Genomic DNA, 17,833 nt, shown 5'->3' with positions numbered 1-17,833 from the left:
GTCCACAACATCAGTCCCGTCGTCAGCACCATCGACGATGCCAATGGTCTCTGTAAGCCAGGATGTTATTCCTATTTCTTCTGGGTCGCCTGATCTTCACGCTACAGTTAAGATTACAGCGATGTCTAGGTCTACAACATATCCACAGGATACTTCACCAAGTAAGGTAACAACCTTGCTGCCTAGTCATCTTCTGGAATGGGAAGAGACAGATGATGGCCCATCTGGTGATGCACACAGCCCATCCCAGTTGCATGTTAGGTATCAGGAGGATGAGGATGATTATGAGTATGATCAATACCAACCTTATTATTCTCATCAAAGACGCTATTACGAACCTCCGCGTCAGCCAAGAGACACTGTGCAGATGCCTGCCTCCTTGATTCAGGACTTGCAGTCAATGTTGCAGGATTACAAGAGGAGGTTCCCAACTGCAGCAGAGGAACAACCGCTTCTTCCAACCTCTCCTGTTACACCAAGGAGTATACCTCCACCTCCAGCAACTCCCAGGCTGACTCCGCAGTCTACATTAGCCACTCCCCGAGAGATGATGTTTCTTCGTCTGTGGATGAAGGAGAATGAGAGATTTCAACACCACAACATCCTAGTGATGAATGGGACGATTATTTAGCCCCTACTCCTTCTCCACCACCTCCTCGTCCTTCAGATTCTCCACCGGAGGATATAGGTGGGTTTCACAACTTGATGGATAGGGCGGCCACACGATTTCACTTGCCAACGTCCCTCTCACAGTCTGAATGCTTCCCCAATGACTTCAAGGAACAAGCAAGAAAGTCTTTGAGGGCTATTCCTATTATAGAGTTCCTTTGGAGTGAGGGTATCAAGATCATGCAGAACACAGCAACTGTTCCACCAGTTCCACAGAAGCTTGACAAGAAGTATAAGGAGACACAGGACTCTCCAGCATGTTTGACAGGGCATCCAAGACCAGATTCTGTCATCTCCCAAGCTGCCCAAAGGCGTTCTAAGAATCCGTCAACACCTATAATCTGCTCCTCCTGATAGGGAAGGAAGACGACTGGATAATGTGGGCAAGAGATTTTCATCTATGTTGGCTATAACTGTTCGTGCAGCCAACTCCCTGGCGATTTTGGGTCGCTATGATCACCAGATGTGGTCTGATATGAATGCCTTCATAGATCTCATTCCTGAGAACAAGCAGTCGGAGGCACGGAAGATCCTGCAGGAAGGAGAGCATACGTCTGAGGAGATAATTGACTGTGCCCCGGACATAGCTTCCACGGGTTTTCGTCAGCTGGGGGGAGCGGCTGTATTATGCCGCCAAGGTTGGTTAAAAGTGACCTCTTTCAGACCAGAGGTACAGTCCAGAATTCTAGAAATGCCATACGACAGAGAGTCTCTCTTCGGCAAACATGTAGATGACGCATTACAAAGCAACACACAAATGATGGACGGAATGCAGAACCAATCAAACATTCACCCCCGGTCACAGATCTGGGTTTAATCCATTGTTCTTTTGCTCTCCATGCCACCCCAGTTTAGACCCGACCATATGCAAATCAGTCTTGACCCTGTTCCTTATGGAAACAGTCCAGCCCGAACTGCCAGGCCAGGTCATCCCTGGACCGGAAACAAGCATCTTGGGACCGGTTTCAGGGTTTCACCCTTCATCAGCCAGGCTAGCTTGAATCCAGTGGCATAGTGAGCCCGGGACCCGCTGCTGGGCATACCCGGTGCACTTATGGCAGCAAAAGCAAAGCAAAACACAAATGATGGACGGAATGCGGAACCAATCAAACATTCACCCCCGGTCACAGATCTGGGTTTAATCCATTGTTCTTTTGCTCTCCATGCCACCCCAGTTTAGACTCGGCCATATACAAATCCGTCTTGACCCTGTTCCTCATGGGAACAGTCCAACCCGAACTGCCAGGCCAGGTCCTCCCTGCACTGGAAACAAGCATCCTGGGGCCGGTTTCAGGGTTTCACCCTTCATCAGCCAGGCTAGCGTGAATCCAGTGGCATAGTGAGCCCGGGACCCATGTCTGGGCATACCCCCGGTGCACTTATGGTGGCAAAAGCAAAGCAAAACACAAATGATGGACAGAATGCGGAACCAATCAAACATTCACCCCAGTCACAGATCTGGGTTTAATCCATTGTTCTTTTGCTCTCCATGCCACCCCAGTTTAGACCCAGCCATATACAAATCAGTCTTGACCCTGTTCCTCATGGGAACAGTCCAACCCGAACTGCCAGGCCAGGGAGGCCGGCAACAAGCATCCTGGGACTGGTTTCAGGGTTTCACCCTTCATCAGCCAGGCTAGCTTGAATCCAATGGCATAGTGAGCCCGGGACCCACATCTGGGCATAACCGGTGCACTTATTGCGGCTAAAGCAAAGCAAAACACAAATGATGGATGGAATGCAGAACCAATCAAACATTCACCCCCAGTCACAGATCTGGGTTTAATCCATTGTACTTTTGCTCTCCATGCCACCCCAGTTTAGACCCAGCCACATGCAAATCAGTCTTGACCCTGTTCCTTATGGGAACAGTCCAGCCCGGACTGCCAGGCCAGGTCCTCCCTGGACCGGAAACAAGCATCCTGGGACCTGTTTCAGGGTTTCACCCTTCATCAGCCAGGCTAGCTTGAATCCAGTGGCATAGTGAGCCCGGGACCCACGTCTGGGCATAACCGGTGCACTTATTGCGGCAAAAGCAAAGCAAAACACAAATGATGGACGGAATGCGGAACCAATCAAACATTCAACCCCAGTCACAGATCTGGGTTTAACCCATCGTTCTTTTGCTCTCCATGCCACCCCACTTTAGACCCAGCCATATGCAAATCAGTCTTGACCCTGTTCCTCATGGGAACAGTCCAGCCCGAACTGCCCAGACGTGGGTCCCTTGCTCCCCTTGCCACTGGAATCAAGCTAGCCTGGCTGATGAAGGGTGATACCCTGAAACCGGTCCTAGGATGCTTGTTTTCAGTCCAGGGAGGACCTGGCTTGGCAGTTCAGGCTGGACTGTTCCCATGGGGAGCAGGGTCAAGACTGATTTGCATATGGCTGGGTCCAAACTGGAATGGCCTGGGTAGCAAAAAAACGATGGGTTTAGGCCCAGATCTCTGCACTGGGGGGGTGAATGTTTGGCATTGTTCAGCATTCCGTCCATCACTTCATCTTTTTGATGCATTACAGGCCATCAAGGCTGACACGGACACTGCTCGGTCCCTGGGTACTTTGCAGTACCGAAAGCAGCCCTTTCGGGAAGCAAGATGTAGGGGTTTTTCAACATTTCGAGGCTCCTACTATAGGCAGTATCAACAGCCTCAATATAGACCGGCCTATCAGCAGCATTATAGGCAACCATCCACAGCTTCCTACGTTAGATGAGGTGGGAGGAGAAAACAGAGTTCCCAAGCCCGGGATCAACCTCGCAAGCAATGATTCTTGTCTGACACCTGCTATGCTTCCACAGTATTCGCAGGGCCATCAGGTGGGAGCGAACATCTCCAATTACCTTCAGAATTGGAAAAGCATAACATTGGACAAATGGGTGCTGGATATAGTGGCTCGAGGTAATACACTGGAATTTATACAAAAACCATCACACCATCCGCCAGGAAAATCCAAACCACTTCATCTTCACTTGCTTCAGCAGGAGGTTTTCCTAATGTTCGCCAAGGGAGCGGTAGAAGAAGTTTCGGTGGAATACAGAAGGCTCGGATTCTATTCCCGGTTCTTTCTAATAAGGAAGAGGTCAGGGGAATGGAGGCCAATCCTAGACCTCCGGAAGTTGAACAAGTTTCTAAGGAAGCAATCCTTTTGTATGATCACACTGTCGGATATCCTGCACATTTTGAACCCTGGAGATTACATGACAACAATGTATCTCCAGGATGCTTATTTCTACATACCGATACATGTAAAGCATCACAAATATCTCTGCTTCACTGTGGCCGGTGCCCATTATCAATTCAAGGTCCTCCCATTCGGCTTGAAGTCAGCGGCACACATTTTCACGAAATGTCTTGCCCCCTTAGCAGGCTTTCTCCGCTGGACGACTGGCTGATAAAAGCCTCTAAATCGCAGCTGGCGTCCAAGGCTACCAACGTTTGCCTAGAACTATTTCACTACTTAGGTCTAACTGTAAACTTCCAGAAATCAGTCACTCTTCCCACACACCGGATAGTCTTTTTGGGTGCAGAACTCGACACCATCAAGAGCAAAGCATATCTCACAAAGGCACGGCAGCAGAAACTAACCAACATGGCTTTCAGGATCTCAAGAAGAAAGTGCGTTTCAGTACAAGTGTTCAAGTCGCTTCTAGGCATAATCTTCTTATCTATCATCCTAGTCCACCTGGCACGGTTGAAAATGAGACCATTGCAAGAGGAGTTACAGCTGCAATAGATCCAATCCCAAGGATCCTTCGAGGATTTAATAAATGTTACACCAAGGATAGTTGCAATGGTGATCTCAGACCAACCATCTTTCTCAAGGGTTGACCTTTCTCACTCCAATGACAGACTTCATTATCACAACGGATGCTTCATTGGAGGGTTTGGGAGGTCATCTAAAGGACATGCGCATTCAAGGGAGATGGTCGGATGCACAAAGAAGAATGCACATAAATCTGTTGGAGTTAAAAGCAATTTTTCTCACGCTCAAGGCGTTCCTTCCATGGACTGCACGTTCATCCGTGTTGGACCGTACAGACAACACAACAAGCATGTTTTATATCAACAAGCAGGGAGGAACAAGATCTCTGTCCCTCTCAAGAGAAGCTCAATCTCTCTGGGGCTGGCTCACGCTGCACAAGATTTGCCTGAGAGTGGAGCACCTGCCAGGTGTCAACAACGTCCTAGCAGACTCTCTCAGCAGGATGGACGACAACTGCCACGAATGTGAACTCGACCAGAAGGAACTGGACAGCATCTTTCTATGCTGGGGACGGCCAACCCTGGATCTATTTGCCACCAATCAGAACGCCAAATGCCAATTTTACACCAGTCGATACCCATTCCCAGGGTCGTGGGGGAATGCTCTTTCGATGAGATGGTCCGGGATCTTTGCATACGCTTTCCCCCCCATCCCATTAATTCCCAGGCTTCTGAGGAAGATGAAGAGAGAGGGTTGCAAGATTATACTAATAGCGCCCAAGTGGCCCGGATAGTATTGGTACTCGGAGCTCCTGCTCCTGTCAGTGACCAATCCCCTACGTCTTCCCTACAAGCACGACCTCCTCACGAAGAGTCAAGGTCAGATTCTTCATCCAGATCCAGCATCTCTGCAATTGCACGCATGAATCCTGAGTTCCATGAGTTCCAGGGTATAAACATTTATGAGGCATGCAAACTGATTCTGTCCAGGGCACGAGCTGACAGTACAAATAGGACGTACAGACTCAAATGGAAGAGGTTTTGTGTATGGAGCCTTCAGAACAATTTCCATCTATTAAAGATTGGGCCAGAGCAAATTCTCTCATACCTTCTCACCCTTTCAAAGGCTGGGCTATGTCATACATCTGTTAAGATCCATTTGGCAGCTATATCTTCTTATAGACGCTCGGCAGATATGCCCTCACTTGGCTTATCCAGACTTATCAAACAGTTCATGAAGGGCCTGTTTCATACTTTTCCTCTGGTGCGTACACCCCCGCCACAGTGGCATCTAAATATAGTTCTGTCTCAATTAATGAAAGCCCCGTTCGAACCTATTCGCAGAGCGGAGCTGAAATACATCACATAGAAATGGCAATTCTACTTGCCCTTACATCCACGAGAAGAGTCAGCGCTATCCAGGCCTTTATCACTAAGGAACCCTACTTTATCTTTTCAGAAAACTTTGTTCTTCTTAGAACGAACCCGATATACATTCCTAAGGTGCCTTCATCCTTTCACTTGAACGTGCCAGTAATATTAAGAACCTTTTTCCGAAATCCGTCAACAATAACAGAAAAGACTCTTCACTCACTAGACATCAAGAGATGCTTGAAATTTTACCTTCAACGTACTAATCAGCTCCGGAAGACAGACCAGCTGCTAGTCTCATATGCTCAAGGAAGGCAAGGGACAGGAGTCAGTAAGGCTACCATAGCTCGTTGGATTGCATCCACCATTCAGTTTTGCCACACAGAAGCGGAAAAACCATTGACTAAGCGCCCGAGAGCGCACTATACAAGAGCAGTCTCCACATCGAGTGCTTTGTTTCAGGGGATTACCTTGGATAAGATATATCAGGCTGCAACCTGGAATACTACACACACTTTTGCGCAGCACTACTGTTTGGAATCGTCACAAAGAACTGATTCCCTCGTTGGTTAGGCGGTCCTACATCATCTATTTCATTAAGGTGAGATCCTTCCTTTAATGTGTAGACCTAATTCTATATGCAATAGTCCATAAATGCGTGCAATTTTGTTTGATATGTTTGTTTTATATGCATAGAGCAAGATTTATAGATATGTTATTTGGTACTATAATTAAAAGGATTACAATGCTCGCACCCACCATCCACTGCGGGCAAAACGTTTATTAGGAGTACTGCTGGCTATTTAGATTCAAGCATGTGAATTTATGAAAGATCCAATACTGGATAAGAAAACAAGTTACTTACCTGTAACTACAGTTGTCCAGTGTTGGTATCTTTCATAAATTCATATGCGACCCACCCTCCTCCCCTTAAAGGCTCGCATTTCCTTCTCGTCTTCACTCTTGTGCTGGAAAATCTGAGGGAAGTTGCCTCTCTGGAGAGTATTCTAGAGGGTGCTGGTGCCTGATTGGCCAGGAGCCAAGTTTGGGTCCTTTCACAAAAGGACAAAGATAGACTATATGATTCATTTGATTAGCATTATAGCCTATGGGAATTTTTTTTGGTGCTTATTGCTTTTCATGTACCTTGGGTCTCCCACTTCAACGACGGGGATAAATCAAGCATGTGAATTTATGAAAGATACCAATACTGGATAACTGTAGTTACAGGTAAGTAACTTGTTTTCTTATTAGCTCCTCTAATAAGTACTTCCTGGAAGGTGTTAATATCATCTATCTGTGATATTCTCAGTGAAGGAGAGTCTGTTAAGATAGATGAATACAATCCTGAGATGATGTATCATGAGATTGGGAGGATCTTGAACTAGATGTAGACTATCTTCTCAGGCTTGAGTGTGAGCGTCTTTGAGCCCTTGAATGATGACGACGGTGGGATCTTAATCTTGACCTAGCAGTATAGGTGTGAGGTCTGGTGAGAGGGGAGAAAGATCTAGTTTGCCTTGGTGTATGTACCATTGGCTCAGTAGACAGTGGTAGTGGAGAGACTGGTGACATTGGCAATGGAGGCACCACTAGACTCACAGGTTGAGGTATCTGAGTAAGAGAAGCAGGTGGAGGAGGAAAGCACTGTGGAAATGGAGTGGATTCGGAGTGGATTCAGTTGGAACTCGAGGCAGTGGTGGTGAATTATGAATGGTCACTGGAGAGGTGGACCTGGATGGTGAATTAGGTCAGCGCATACTCCGAATCAGACTCTGAAGGAAGTTTGTACATTTTGAGCGGTGAAAGCCACTCCGCTGTCTTGGTCAGGGAATTTGTATGATGTCGCATCGTAGAAGGTCTCGGCGTTGTATGGTGCCTTGTTGTCAAAGTGCCTCTCGACATTGATTGTGTTCGCCTCAAAGTCATGTGTTCTCAACGTCAACCCAGCTCTTGGCGGTAAGCAAGTTGGTGCAGTACCTCTTCTTAACGTCAAAAGAGAGTGATGTCTTCCTCCAGATGTTCTTTTTTGGGATCTCCCTCTGTGGGAGTCCTCAAAGTGTACCTGAGGGAACCTGGCTGATGGAACAGTCTCTCCTCACACTTCAGAAGTCTCACCCGTCAGGGTATCTTGCTGTCTGCGATGCCCAACTTGGCCCTGGAGGCAAATTTTCTCTCTCTCACTACAGGTGCACCTCAAGAGGGTCTTGGAGTGGTGACATGTCTTGAGAATCTGTCTCACATAAGATTCTTATTCTGCGCAGGTCTATTTTTGCCATTTTTCTGCCTCACTCTGGGCAGATCACAAAAAGATGGCATTTTGCGAAAAATAAGGTACATTTTCTGTAAGTTAATTTTCTAAAAAATACTCTACTCCCTTAAGGATGTCAAGTCAATCAGCTTGAAAAAGGCATCAGATCCAGGATCCTGTCAGTAGGAGCCGGAAACAAGAACTGCGTAAACTGCCACCTACAGGCAGTGATGGAGGTTAGAAGGCCCTTAAAGGTGCAGTGTCTGACATACATTGTTTCAATGCTGCAGCCTCTATAGGCCGCATTGAATTTTTTATTACTCCGTATGAGGAAGCAAAAAGTGATTGTGAAGGATGTTTTTAAAATGTCACTTTTCTTTCTACTTAAGTGACTTACTAGTAGTTCAATAAAGATCAGCAAGACATCCTGTTTTTAAGGTTGCAAAATGTAACATATCTGTCACATATGTTTCCTGGCCTTTCCGAACAGTTTCGGTGTCCTCCCACTTAGGCAGGACTATTCAATGTTGATGATTTCAATGAAGATTCCTCTGAGAGAGAACTAGGATTACAAGTAAGGACCCATTCCGTTTCTTCCAGCTGAGATACCCAGCTGAGTTACCGTAGGTAAGTTCTTAAAACATTACTTTCTAGACGTTTTCAGGAAACTGAAGAAGGAGGTAAGAGACTTTTTAAATGTGATCTGAAATTGGTCTCAATATCTTTCTTTTGTATTGGATGTATAAAAATGTAATTAAGAAAATTATACACGTGCCCCCAATCATATCACCTGTGATTTTGTAGCAGGTTGGAAATGCAACCAGTTTGCTTACAACGGCATAATGGTCACCTGCCTTCTTCAGAAGGAAGCAAGCTCATGTTCCTTCTTGCTTTGATGACTTGTTTACTTAATGCATCATTCAGTCACACTCTTAGAACCTGCAGGGTTTCGGCATACAAGAAGACATGAACTTCTGCACCGGATCACTGCTATTTGTCACACCATTATGTATGACCGGGATGAAACCTAAATTACTTGCAAATGTTGCGCTCTATACTGGTATTGATTAGACACTTATCTGGTCTGTTTTGGGATGCCCTGCATGAATGAGAAGCAAAAGACATTATAGGTGCTAGGTACTCATGCAGTACCTGTATGGGTCAAATGTGTTCAACTGTATTTTTACATAGGATAGAAGCGTGGAGATTACGTGTCAAGAATGAGACTCTTGAGTATATTAGCAAAAGAAAATGGAAAAAACTCCCCAATGCCCTATGAGCACCAGGTTAAAATGGGACTAATAGGGCCATTTGCTTCCCATGGAGAGGAGAAAACTGTTCTGTGGTCTTGCCCATCATACAGGGAGAGTCCAAAAAGAGTGCATATTTCAGTCATCCTAAAAAAGATTTGGCCTCATTGAACCTACTGTAAAATTTTATGTGGTATATCGAGCCTTAATTGTGTTGTTTTAGGGGGCTTGGGAAATGTTAGATGTTGGAATTTGGGTACGGCTACAGTTTTGATAAATTGTGCTTTTTAAAAAAGAAACCTTTCTTCTCTATCCCCTCACAAACGGCTACTTGTTTATTAGAAAAACAAATATTCTTCTCTGACATTTGAATGCCTCACTAACATTTTTATTAACCACTGATTTGTTGAAATAGATGCAGTATCTGAAGAGCTAAAGGAAAATGTCAACGTTGGAGCTGTTGAGTGTGTATCCCCACCCCAGAAGCGGATAAGGCGGAAATTGATTGACTCTCCCATTGTGAGTTATGAGCAGGAGCCAGAAAACCACACTCAAAGCCACAAACTTGATGATTCTCTGACTAAAGATCTTCTACCTATTGTATACACACCAGATGCTATGAATACAACAATTACATTGTCAGATCACCGTTTACAGAAGGCACCAAAGTAAGTAATGCCACCACAGGGCTTTCCTCTGTAAATGGTTTGTGACATTGTCACACTTTGACATGGATTTAACAGTAGTTTTCCATAAAAGCACAGTTGACTTAATTTTAAGTTCCATTTGATTCACAGCAATGCAACAACCTTAGGTTGCAGGCTGTATTCTATCTAAAAACAGTATTCCCCGCACAAACACCAAGACCCCAGGAAAGAGATATAAACTTGATCCCAGCATGAGCGGTGATAATAGGAAAATGAGAAAGGATCACAGTTTCAGAATAAATTGTAATAGTCACAAAAAAGCAAAGGATATTTTTCAGCAGAAACACATATTTTCCAACAAGCATTACGTGAACTAACACCATTTACTTTATGTCCACTTGAAACACATATAAGCCCCTTCACCTCTTAAATTGGCCTTGTCTTACAGATTGCCTTCTTGCTTTTAGTGAAGACCTCATAGTTGAAATTAGTTTGAAAAAACACAAGTAGGGTAATGTGCTGTGATTTTTTTGTCAAGGGTCTCTTTCTTCTAAATGTAGTCAGTCTGCAATTCAGAACACTTCTGGAAAGTGAGACAGAAGCCTTCTGCTCCAGTAGGGATGGTCTTTCTGGTGGTCTTGTTCTAGATGTGATCTGAAAGTGCCCCGCTGTGAAGCTAATCGAATCCTGCAGACCGTAGTAAGATTCATATTTTAGATTTCTATATATTTTTATTAAACTTTGACAGCCAATACCCAATATTACAAATGGTGAATATTACTGAAAATATATTTAATGGAATAGAACCACTAATTTGATGCCATCCCCAAGCAACCTACTCCTTCAAGACCATTCACCTCTTCCACTTTTATTTTTTTCTGGTGACTCGATTTAAAGTACGTACAACACTTTCTGTTCTGATTTTTTGTCAGTTTGGTTAACCCATTTTCAGCATTGCACCTCTTTTCACATTTTTATATTGAATTATGCAGTAATTGCATCTTCCAAAATACAGTCCAGGGGATGGTAGTAAATTGGTACTACTTGAACACTTATCATTTTGTACTTCTAAAGTTTTACTCCTGAGAATATTTGAAATATTCACTAAACTCTCAACAAACAAGAAAGAATAAGACCTTTAGTAAAAGAAGAGGGTAAGGAAGAAGAAAAAGCTTTGGCAAAAGCCAGTCAGTCTGGTTCTTAGGTGAAGTTTTTGGAAATAGTTGGGCAACTTCTTGTCGTTTTGCACCCAGAAAGAAATTTCATAATTGAGCAGAATACTAAACATCAGTATAATTGAAGCTGGGTGTAGGGCCTGTGAGAAAAGGACTCTTGACGTGGCAATTCCCTACTTTTTGCCTGGAAAATGATGTGGTTTCAAACTGTAAGTGCTCTAGGCCTCTGCTAAACGGGTTCCCAGGGCCAGATCTCTTTCCCAAAAACTGTCCCATGTTTGGAACTTCAGCCACCCTTGTATGTCCCTAGTAAATGATATCCCAGATATCTAGGGCATGGGTACTGAATAGATCCCCCAGAGCTGCAGCACCTGTTGTGCCACTGTGAGAGGCGCCACACCAGCCTCAGGCAGACTGCCATTGCAAGCGCATGACAAGGTGTATTTAAAAGTTGCGAACTCAACATGGCACTCACCAAGAGTGCCATGCCTACTAACACTGAATGCAGTATAGGTGAGTCAGCCCTCTTGCAGGCTTTACAGCCCTAAGGCAGGGTGCACTATAATGCATGTGAGGGTATATGTGTACAGAAGCTAATATGCCCCTACTGCGTCTTTGCAAAACATTAAGACATAGTAAGTGTACAGGGAAGCCATAGCAAATACATGTGTTGCCAAGAACCGAGGTCCTCAAAATCATTTAAACATGGACATGACCACATTATGTCTGCAGCTGTCTCTTTTGTCTGCACCCCCTGCAGCTTGTTGCATTTCCTGATTTGGAGAGGTGGGTGGAATGTTCCGTTCCGGCCACCGAATTGGCAGAATTTTGGCTACTACGTGTTACTCTGTGTTGGAAAATGGGTTATTGGTAAGGGCAGGTAAGTACCTACACTTAGCAATAGGCCACTAACCTCCACCTAGGTCCAGTTAGGTCTCAATAAATTAAACCCAGCTCAACCCTTGGTAGCTTTGCAACGAGCGACAAGGCTTAACTTAGGAGACAAACTGTAAAGCATTCAAATATCACAAAACAATAATTAAATAAAACACAGGAAACAGTCTAAAAATCCAAAACCAATTTATAAACATAGGAAATATTGTTAGCTTTAATATGACACCAAAACGAATAGAATCGGATAAAGGGAAACGGAGATATGAATTTTTAAAGAATGAATGCTTTTCAGCGCCTAGAAACGAATAGCGCCAATCTGGTTGTATCTCAACCGGGGCAATGTCAAAGTTTAAGGCTGACCGCAGTGTAGCCCTCCTCGGCTACAGCCTGCGGGAGGCCTCGGTCAAAAGTTTACCTTCAGACTTAGTCGTTTTATTGAAGATTTTCTTCAGTGGGACCAAGTCGCCAGTTCAATCCGACCTCCTGGAACTCTTCCTCGGATACGTGTCACGGGAGCCCTCGGTGGAGATTTTTACTTCCGGCCTTAGGGGGTCATTACGACCTCGGCGGTCTTTTTTCAAGACCGCCGAGGGACCGCCGTGCGGAAGACCGCCTCTGCAGGCGGTTTGCCGCTCGGCCTATTATGACCGTTGCTAGCGCTCCGTCCCTTTACGGACGGAGAGCCGCCAACAGCCATACTGGCGGGAGGCGGGGAAGTGGAGGTTGCTCCACCTCTACCGCCACACCAACAGAACACCGCCCAGCGAATCACGTCCTGTGGTTCGCCGTGGCGGTGTTCTGTTGGCGGTGTGGTGTCGGCAGAGCTGCCCCATGGCTCCCGTCCCCTCCCGGAGGATCGACGGAACAGGTAAGTCGATTGTGCGTTAGGGGAGGGGGGTTGGGGGGGGTGTTGTGTGCGTGCATGGGGATGTGAGTGCGTGTATGTGAATGAGTGCGTGTATGTCTGTGGGTATGTCTGAATGGATGTGTGCGTGTATGTTTGAATGTTGGTGTGCGTGTCTGACTGTGTGTGTGGATGTTGGCATGTATGTTGGGGTGTGTGTGTTGGTGGTACCTGCATGCGTGTTGGGTGTGTGTGAGTTAGGTACTGGTGGGGGTCGAGGTGGGAGGGGTGGTGGGTGGTGGGGGAGACCCCTATCAGTGCCAGGGAAGGAATTCCCTGGCACTGATAGTGCTTACCGCCATGGATTTCATGGCGGTTCAAACTGCTGGAAATCCACGGCGGTAAGCCGGGTCCAAATACCGCCAGCGGTATATTGACCTGGCGGGCGGAACGGAGAACTGGCGGATGACCATGGCGGTAACCGCCATGGTCATAATTCCCCTAGGTAAGACCGCCAGCCTGCTGGCGGTCTTACTGCCAGTTCACCGCCATCCGCCAGGGTCATAATGACTCCCTTAGTCTTTTTTTCGAGATGAAAATACTTCGACCGGGGCAGATCTGAATTTTGATCCGACGTCCTTGGAGCCCTCTTTAGATACACTGCCTGGCAGGTCCCGTTCAACTTTCTACGTTCGGACTTAGTCACTTTTTCAGAGATATTCTTCACCAGAACGAAGCTGTAAGTCAGGCTGGGTAGCGGTTGAGGCAAGCCAGCTCGAGTTGCCGTGGCGGGTCGGTCCCTTTATGGAGCTTTTTACAAAAAGTTCTCTAAACTTCTGGATCTTCTCCCAGATGTTCTTTTAAGTTTCCTTTGAGGTCCACAGCTCACCCCAAGGTTCCAGAAGCTCTGAGATGCTCCTTGAGGGTGCAGACTACAACTCCCAGAGCGCACCTGGTGAAAACTCCACTGGACAGTGGTTAGCTGGTCAGTTTCTTCAGGAGTTGGTGCAGGGGACTCTGGTTAGCAATTTTTAACCTGTAGCAAACAGGGAGTCCCTCGTTGAACCGATGGAAGCCAGGCAAAGTCCTTCTTGTGGTGAAGCCCAAGTGTACAGCTGGTGCAATCCTTCATAGTGCAGTGTCCAGGTGCAGGTCAGGGGTCCAGCAGGGCAGTCCTTCTTCTCCTGTAGTTCTTCCTTGTAGCTTGTAGGGATCTGAGGTGTGGTTGCAGGTCTGCTAGTTTTATCCTTGCTCCTAGGTGACAAACAGTGGGGTCTTAGTTCTCCTGTGATTACCACTTTCTGGGAAGTGTGGCAAAAATTAATCCCAGGGAGCAACATTCCTCAAAAATCCATCATGGCTGAAAATTATTTTTAGAGGTTACATCTGGCTGAGCCCAGCCACTGATGTGGCTAAAAATCCTAAACACACCCCTCTTCTGCCCTCTCCTCATCTAATCAAGAGGGCACCTAATTGTCTGGGTTTGCAGGATGTGAGGGAGGTGTTGGGTTGGTTGCTCCAAAAGTCCTTCCCTGCCTTTGAAGACCAGTTTGGCAGCCATCCCCCCTTCCTGCTTCTCCATCTGCTGAGGGAAGTTCTCCTCCCCCAGGCACATCTCTTTGTGTTCAGCCCAGGCTACTTCACACCTCATCAAGGCAGCCTGACAAGGCTGCCAGAGGGTGGCCAATCAGAGCAAAGCAGTACAGGGCTGAAGTTGGCAACTTTTTAGGTAGAGTTTAAACCTCTTTACCTGAACAAGTTTTATATTAAATCCAACAATTGTAAGTTGTGGGATTTATTATAACAATTTATTGGGACCAAACTTGAGGTATCTGACACTTAAGGGGATTTCATAAATTAAAATAGATTCTCCCCATTCTAGCCTACGGAGGTCATTCACTACAATGAGGGAAAAATTAATTTGGCTGTTTTACCTCACCAGGGCTTATAAAACTATACTTATAAGGTCCCTGATTGTAGTTACATTGCACCCAACCCTAGAGGCACATAGGGCACACCTTAGGGGTGACTTATATGTAAAAATAAGATAGTTTAAGACTTTGGAAGTACTTCTAATTCCAAAGTCGAATTTGCATGTAACTTTAATTTAAAAGCAGCCAGCAAGGCAGGCCTGCCTTTAAAATGACACTGGGCACCTCAGCAGTGCACCTATGGGTGCACTACCTATGCTGGGGTCCCTAAACCTACATGCTCTACCATATACTAAGGACTTACAGTTAGGTTAATATTGCCAATTATAATTAGCCTAATTTGCATATCCACTGTACACAGAGCACTGTCCGTGGTACTGATAAGCAGTACCCAGGGCACAGCCAAGAGTCAGTAACCACCAGTATCTGTCCAAAAGGTTTGGGGGTGACCAGGGCAGGGTAATGCATAGTTCTGGTCAAATTGTGCTAGTCGCCACATGTGGAATTTTTCTCCTGCGAGGCTCCGGAATATGCGAGCTGGTGAGCGCAAGCGAGATTTGCTGTTCCCCTAGTGCGATTCTCTAATGTGGATGTTTGCAAGCGGGCGCAGTCAGAGGCTGCCGTTCGAGTAGCTGTGCTACCTCTCGAATACATTTTTTTTACTCGCGCGACAGCAAGATCAACTTGAATGGCTGGCCGCTCTTGTGCAATGCATGGTGTCATTCACACTGATTTTCAATGCTGCGCTCAAATGCAGTGCATGCTGCTTATTTCCTGCCCATTGGTGTAATTCCGCTGACTCTGGCAGAATTTTTCAGTATTACCACAAGTTCCGCCCCCCCTACTGATTTGAGAATAGTGTGAAGGCACTTGTGCGTATAATTCCTTCTGTATAAAATCTTAGTGTTTTTCTTCCTTCCCTATGAATCCTTTGCCCAAGTTCTTATCACTCGGAATTCCCATGCCTCACTATTCACTATTATATTTGAACCCCAACTCCACCTCTCATGGTATCTGAAACGTCTGCTTGCTCCTGTTCTGTGGAATATTTGGTATTTTGTGGAGTTTGTAAGACCCACTGTCTTATCTAGAGATATAGAAATCTTTCATTTTCCAGAATGCCAAAATCTTCACAAACTCAAGGGAAGAATTTAATCACCGCCTCGTGGGACTAATATGCCACTTGAGTAGACCCCACTTTTTCCACTTCGCAAAGTTAAATTTGAATCTTAGGATGAAGACCGAATTGCTTAGTTTAGATGCAAAGGGGGAAGGACTGCTGGTAAGATCCAGTGTAACCTCTATTGTGCATCACACCCATAAGGTAACCCTGGCCAAATATGATACACATCTTAAATCTTTGTTCTTTTGATAACCAGTGCACATGTGATAATGTTCTTTTTAGAGCATTTTGTGTATGAAAGGCCAAGCTTTATCTTATTTGTTTATTCCTTTGCTCAGTCGATCATGTTGTGTGTGATTACTTCACCAAACATGCCTCAGTCCTCACAAAGGTAATTCATTAGTTAGAACCTGGCATAAAAGTGAGCAAGGCCTAAGGACTCCTGCTGTTTCCAAGGAAGCTTTCCTACCCTCACTTCTCAAACATAGTGATGCAGAAATGTCCTTAGCCACCGCCCCCTACATTGACATTTACTCATCATCCTTGACCTGAGCTACAGGGGGTCAGTAGCTCTCTAACACCCATCTCATGAAATGGTTGCCAAACCTTGTCCCAGCATAGTGGTCACTGTGATGGCCAAATCGGCACTTTTGAATGCCTTAACTTCATTTAGTGATGACAGGACGGCAGCCTCACCTTTAACGCCATCAATCGAATTTTATTGTTTCACTTTGTAATCTGCTAATAAAATCAGCTTTATCTGGTGGAATCAATTTGGGCATTATGTGGACCAACCTCAGGGCCATACCTTTCATGAAAGCTTCAATATCTTCTTCAAGCTGGGAATTCAGCCTCCGGGATCTGTGGACAGAGAGGGTCTTTGTTGGACTTAAGTCAGAATCTGTGAAACTGTGACTTCTGATATTGATTGACTCACCTCTTGAGTAATGCTGATTAAATTCCTTGCACGTGTTAGATTGCTTATAGTGTTGGGAGAACTTTGCATATGGAAGTGAGAGGAAAAGCTAACCGGCTTAGGAGCTTTTGCCATTTTTAGTTTTTGCTGACCATCAAACGTTCCACTTTTTCAATCAGTGCTACTGAGTTATAAATACTCCACATAATTTAGTTAGCAAAAATATTTCCAATTTCAGAGCCAGTGTTACCTAGTAGTCAATATGAGTTGTAAGATTGGCCACTTTGTAGACAAACATCTGTGTTTATTGTTTAGTGCGGGAGCACAGCTTAAAAAGTGCTAAGAAATTAAATGAAGCCCAGGCGCTAAACCTGCAGAGACCTGAAAAAGGTTGAAGGAATAATAAATAACCTTAAAAGTTCAGAATCAACCTGAAGAGTAAAGAGCCATGTTTTTAGGTTTTGTATGAACATCAGATGATTCTCAGTTTCTCTGATGTGACACCACTATATTTATGGTGTCTCTGTGGGGGAAACATCCTGAACAACGAGGTCTAAACCACTACTTGCCTGAGCCACTACTGCTAAACAACTGAAAAGTCTCTACAACTAAGTACTGAACAACTACTGTCTAAACAACAATTGTGCCTGAATAACAATTGCCTGAACAACTAATTTTAAGGTAAGAGGTTTTCTTTTTGTCTTTTTATGGTTTATTAGTTGCTTAGAATTTATATATATATATATATATATATATATATATAAGTTGTTTAAAAACCAGAAAGAAAACCTTACCTTAAAATTAGTTGTTCAGGCAATTGTTATTCAGGCACAATTGTTGTTTAGACAGTAGTTGTTCAGTACTTAGTTGTATAGACTTTTTAGTTGTTTAGCAGTAGTGGTTTAGGCTATAGTTGTTTTGGACCTAGTTGTTCTGTCACATATTCATCTGTGGAATACTGCAAAACCTTTGATCTAGTTTTGAAATCAGTTGTATGTATTTTCTTTAAATATTCAATGTACTATTACTGTAGGTAATCCACAAGTTTATTATTTAGA

The 17,833-nt window shown here is 44.9% G+C and overlaps 1 protein-coding gene across 1 annotated transcript in view; it reads left to right on the top strand.

The window, feature by feature from the left end:
• Positions 1-17,833, top strand: part of KIF18A (kinesin family member 18A) — a 221,245-nt gene that overhangs the window by 170,870 nt on the left and 32,542 nt on the right. Inside the window, exon 15 of the mRNA XM_069221971.1 lies at positions 9,661-9,913. Coding sequence (XP_069078072.1) covers positions 9,661-9,913 — 253 coding nt within the window. The remainder of the gene's footprint in view (positions 1-9,660; positions 9,914-17,833) is intronic.

The sequence above is a fragment of the Pleurodeles waltl genome, chromosome 3_1, assembly GCF_031143425.1.
Source record: "Pleurodeles waltl isolate 20211129_DDA chromosome 3_1, aPleWal1.hap1.20221129, whole genome shotgun sequence".
Classification (NCBI taxonomy): domain Eukaryota; kingdom Metazoa; phylum Chordata; class Amphibia; order Caudata; family Salamandridae; genus Pleurodeles; species Pleurodeles waltl.
The sequence above is the reverse complement of the archived record's forward strand: the minus strand, read 5'-3'. Positions and strand labels throughout refer to the sequence as shown.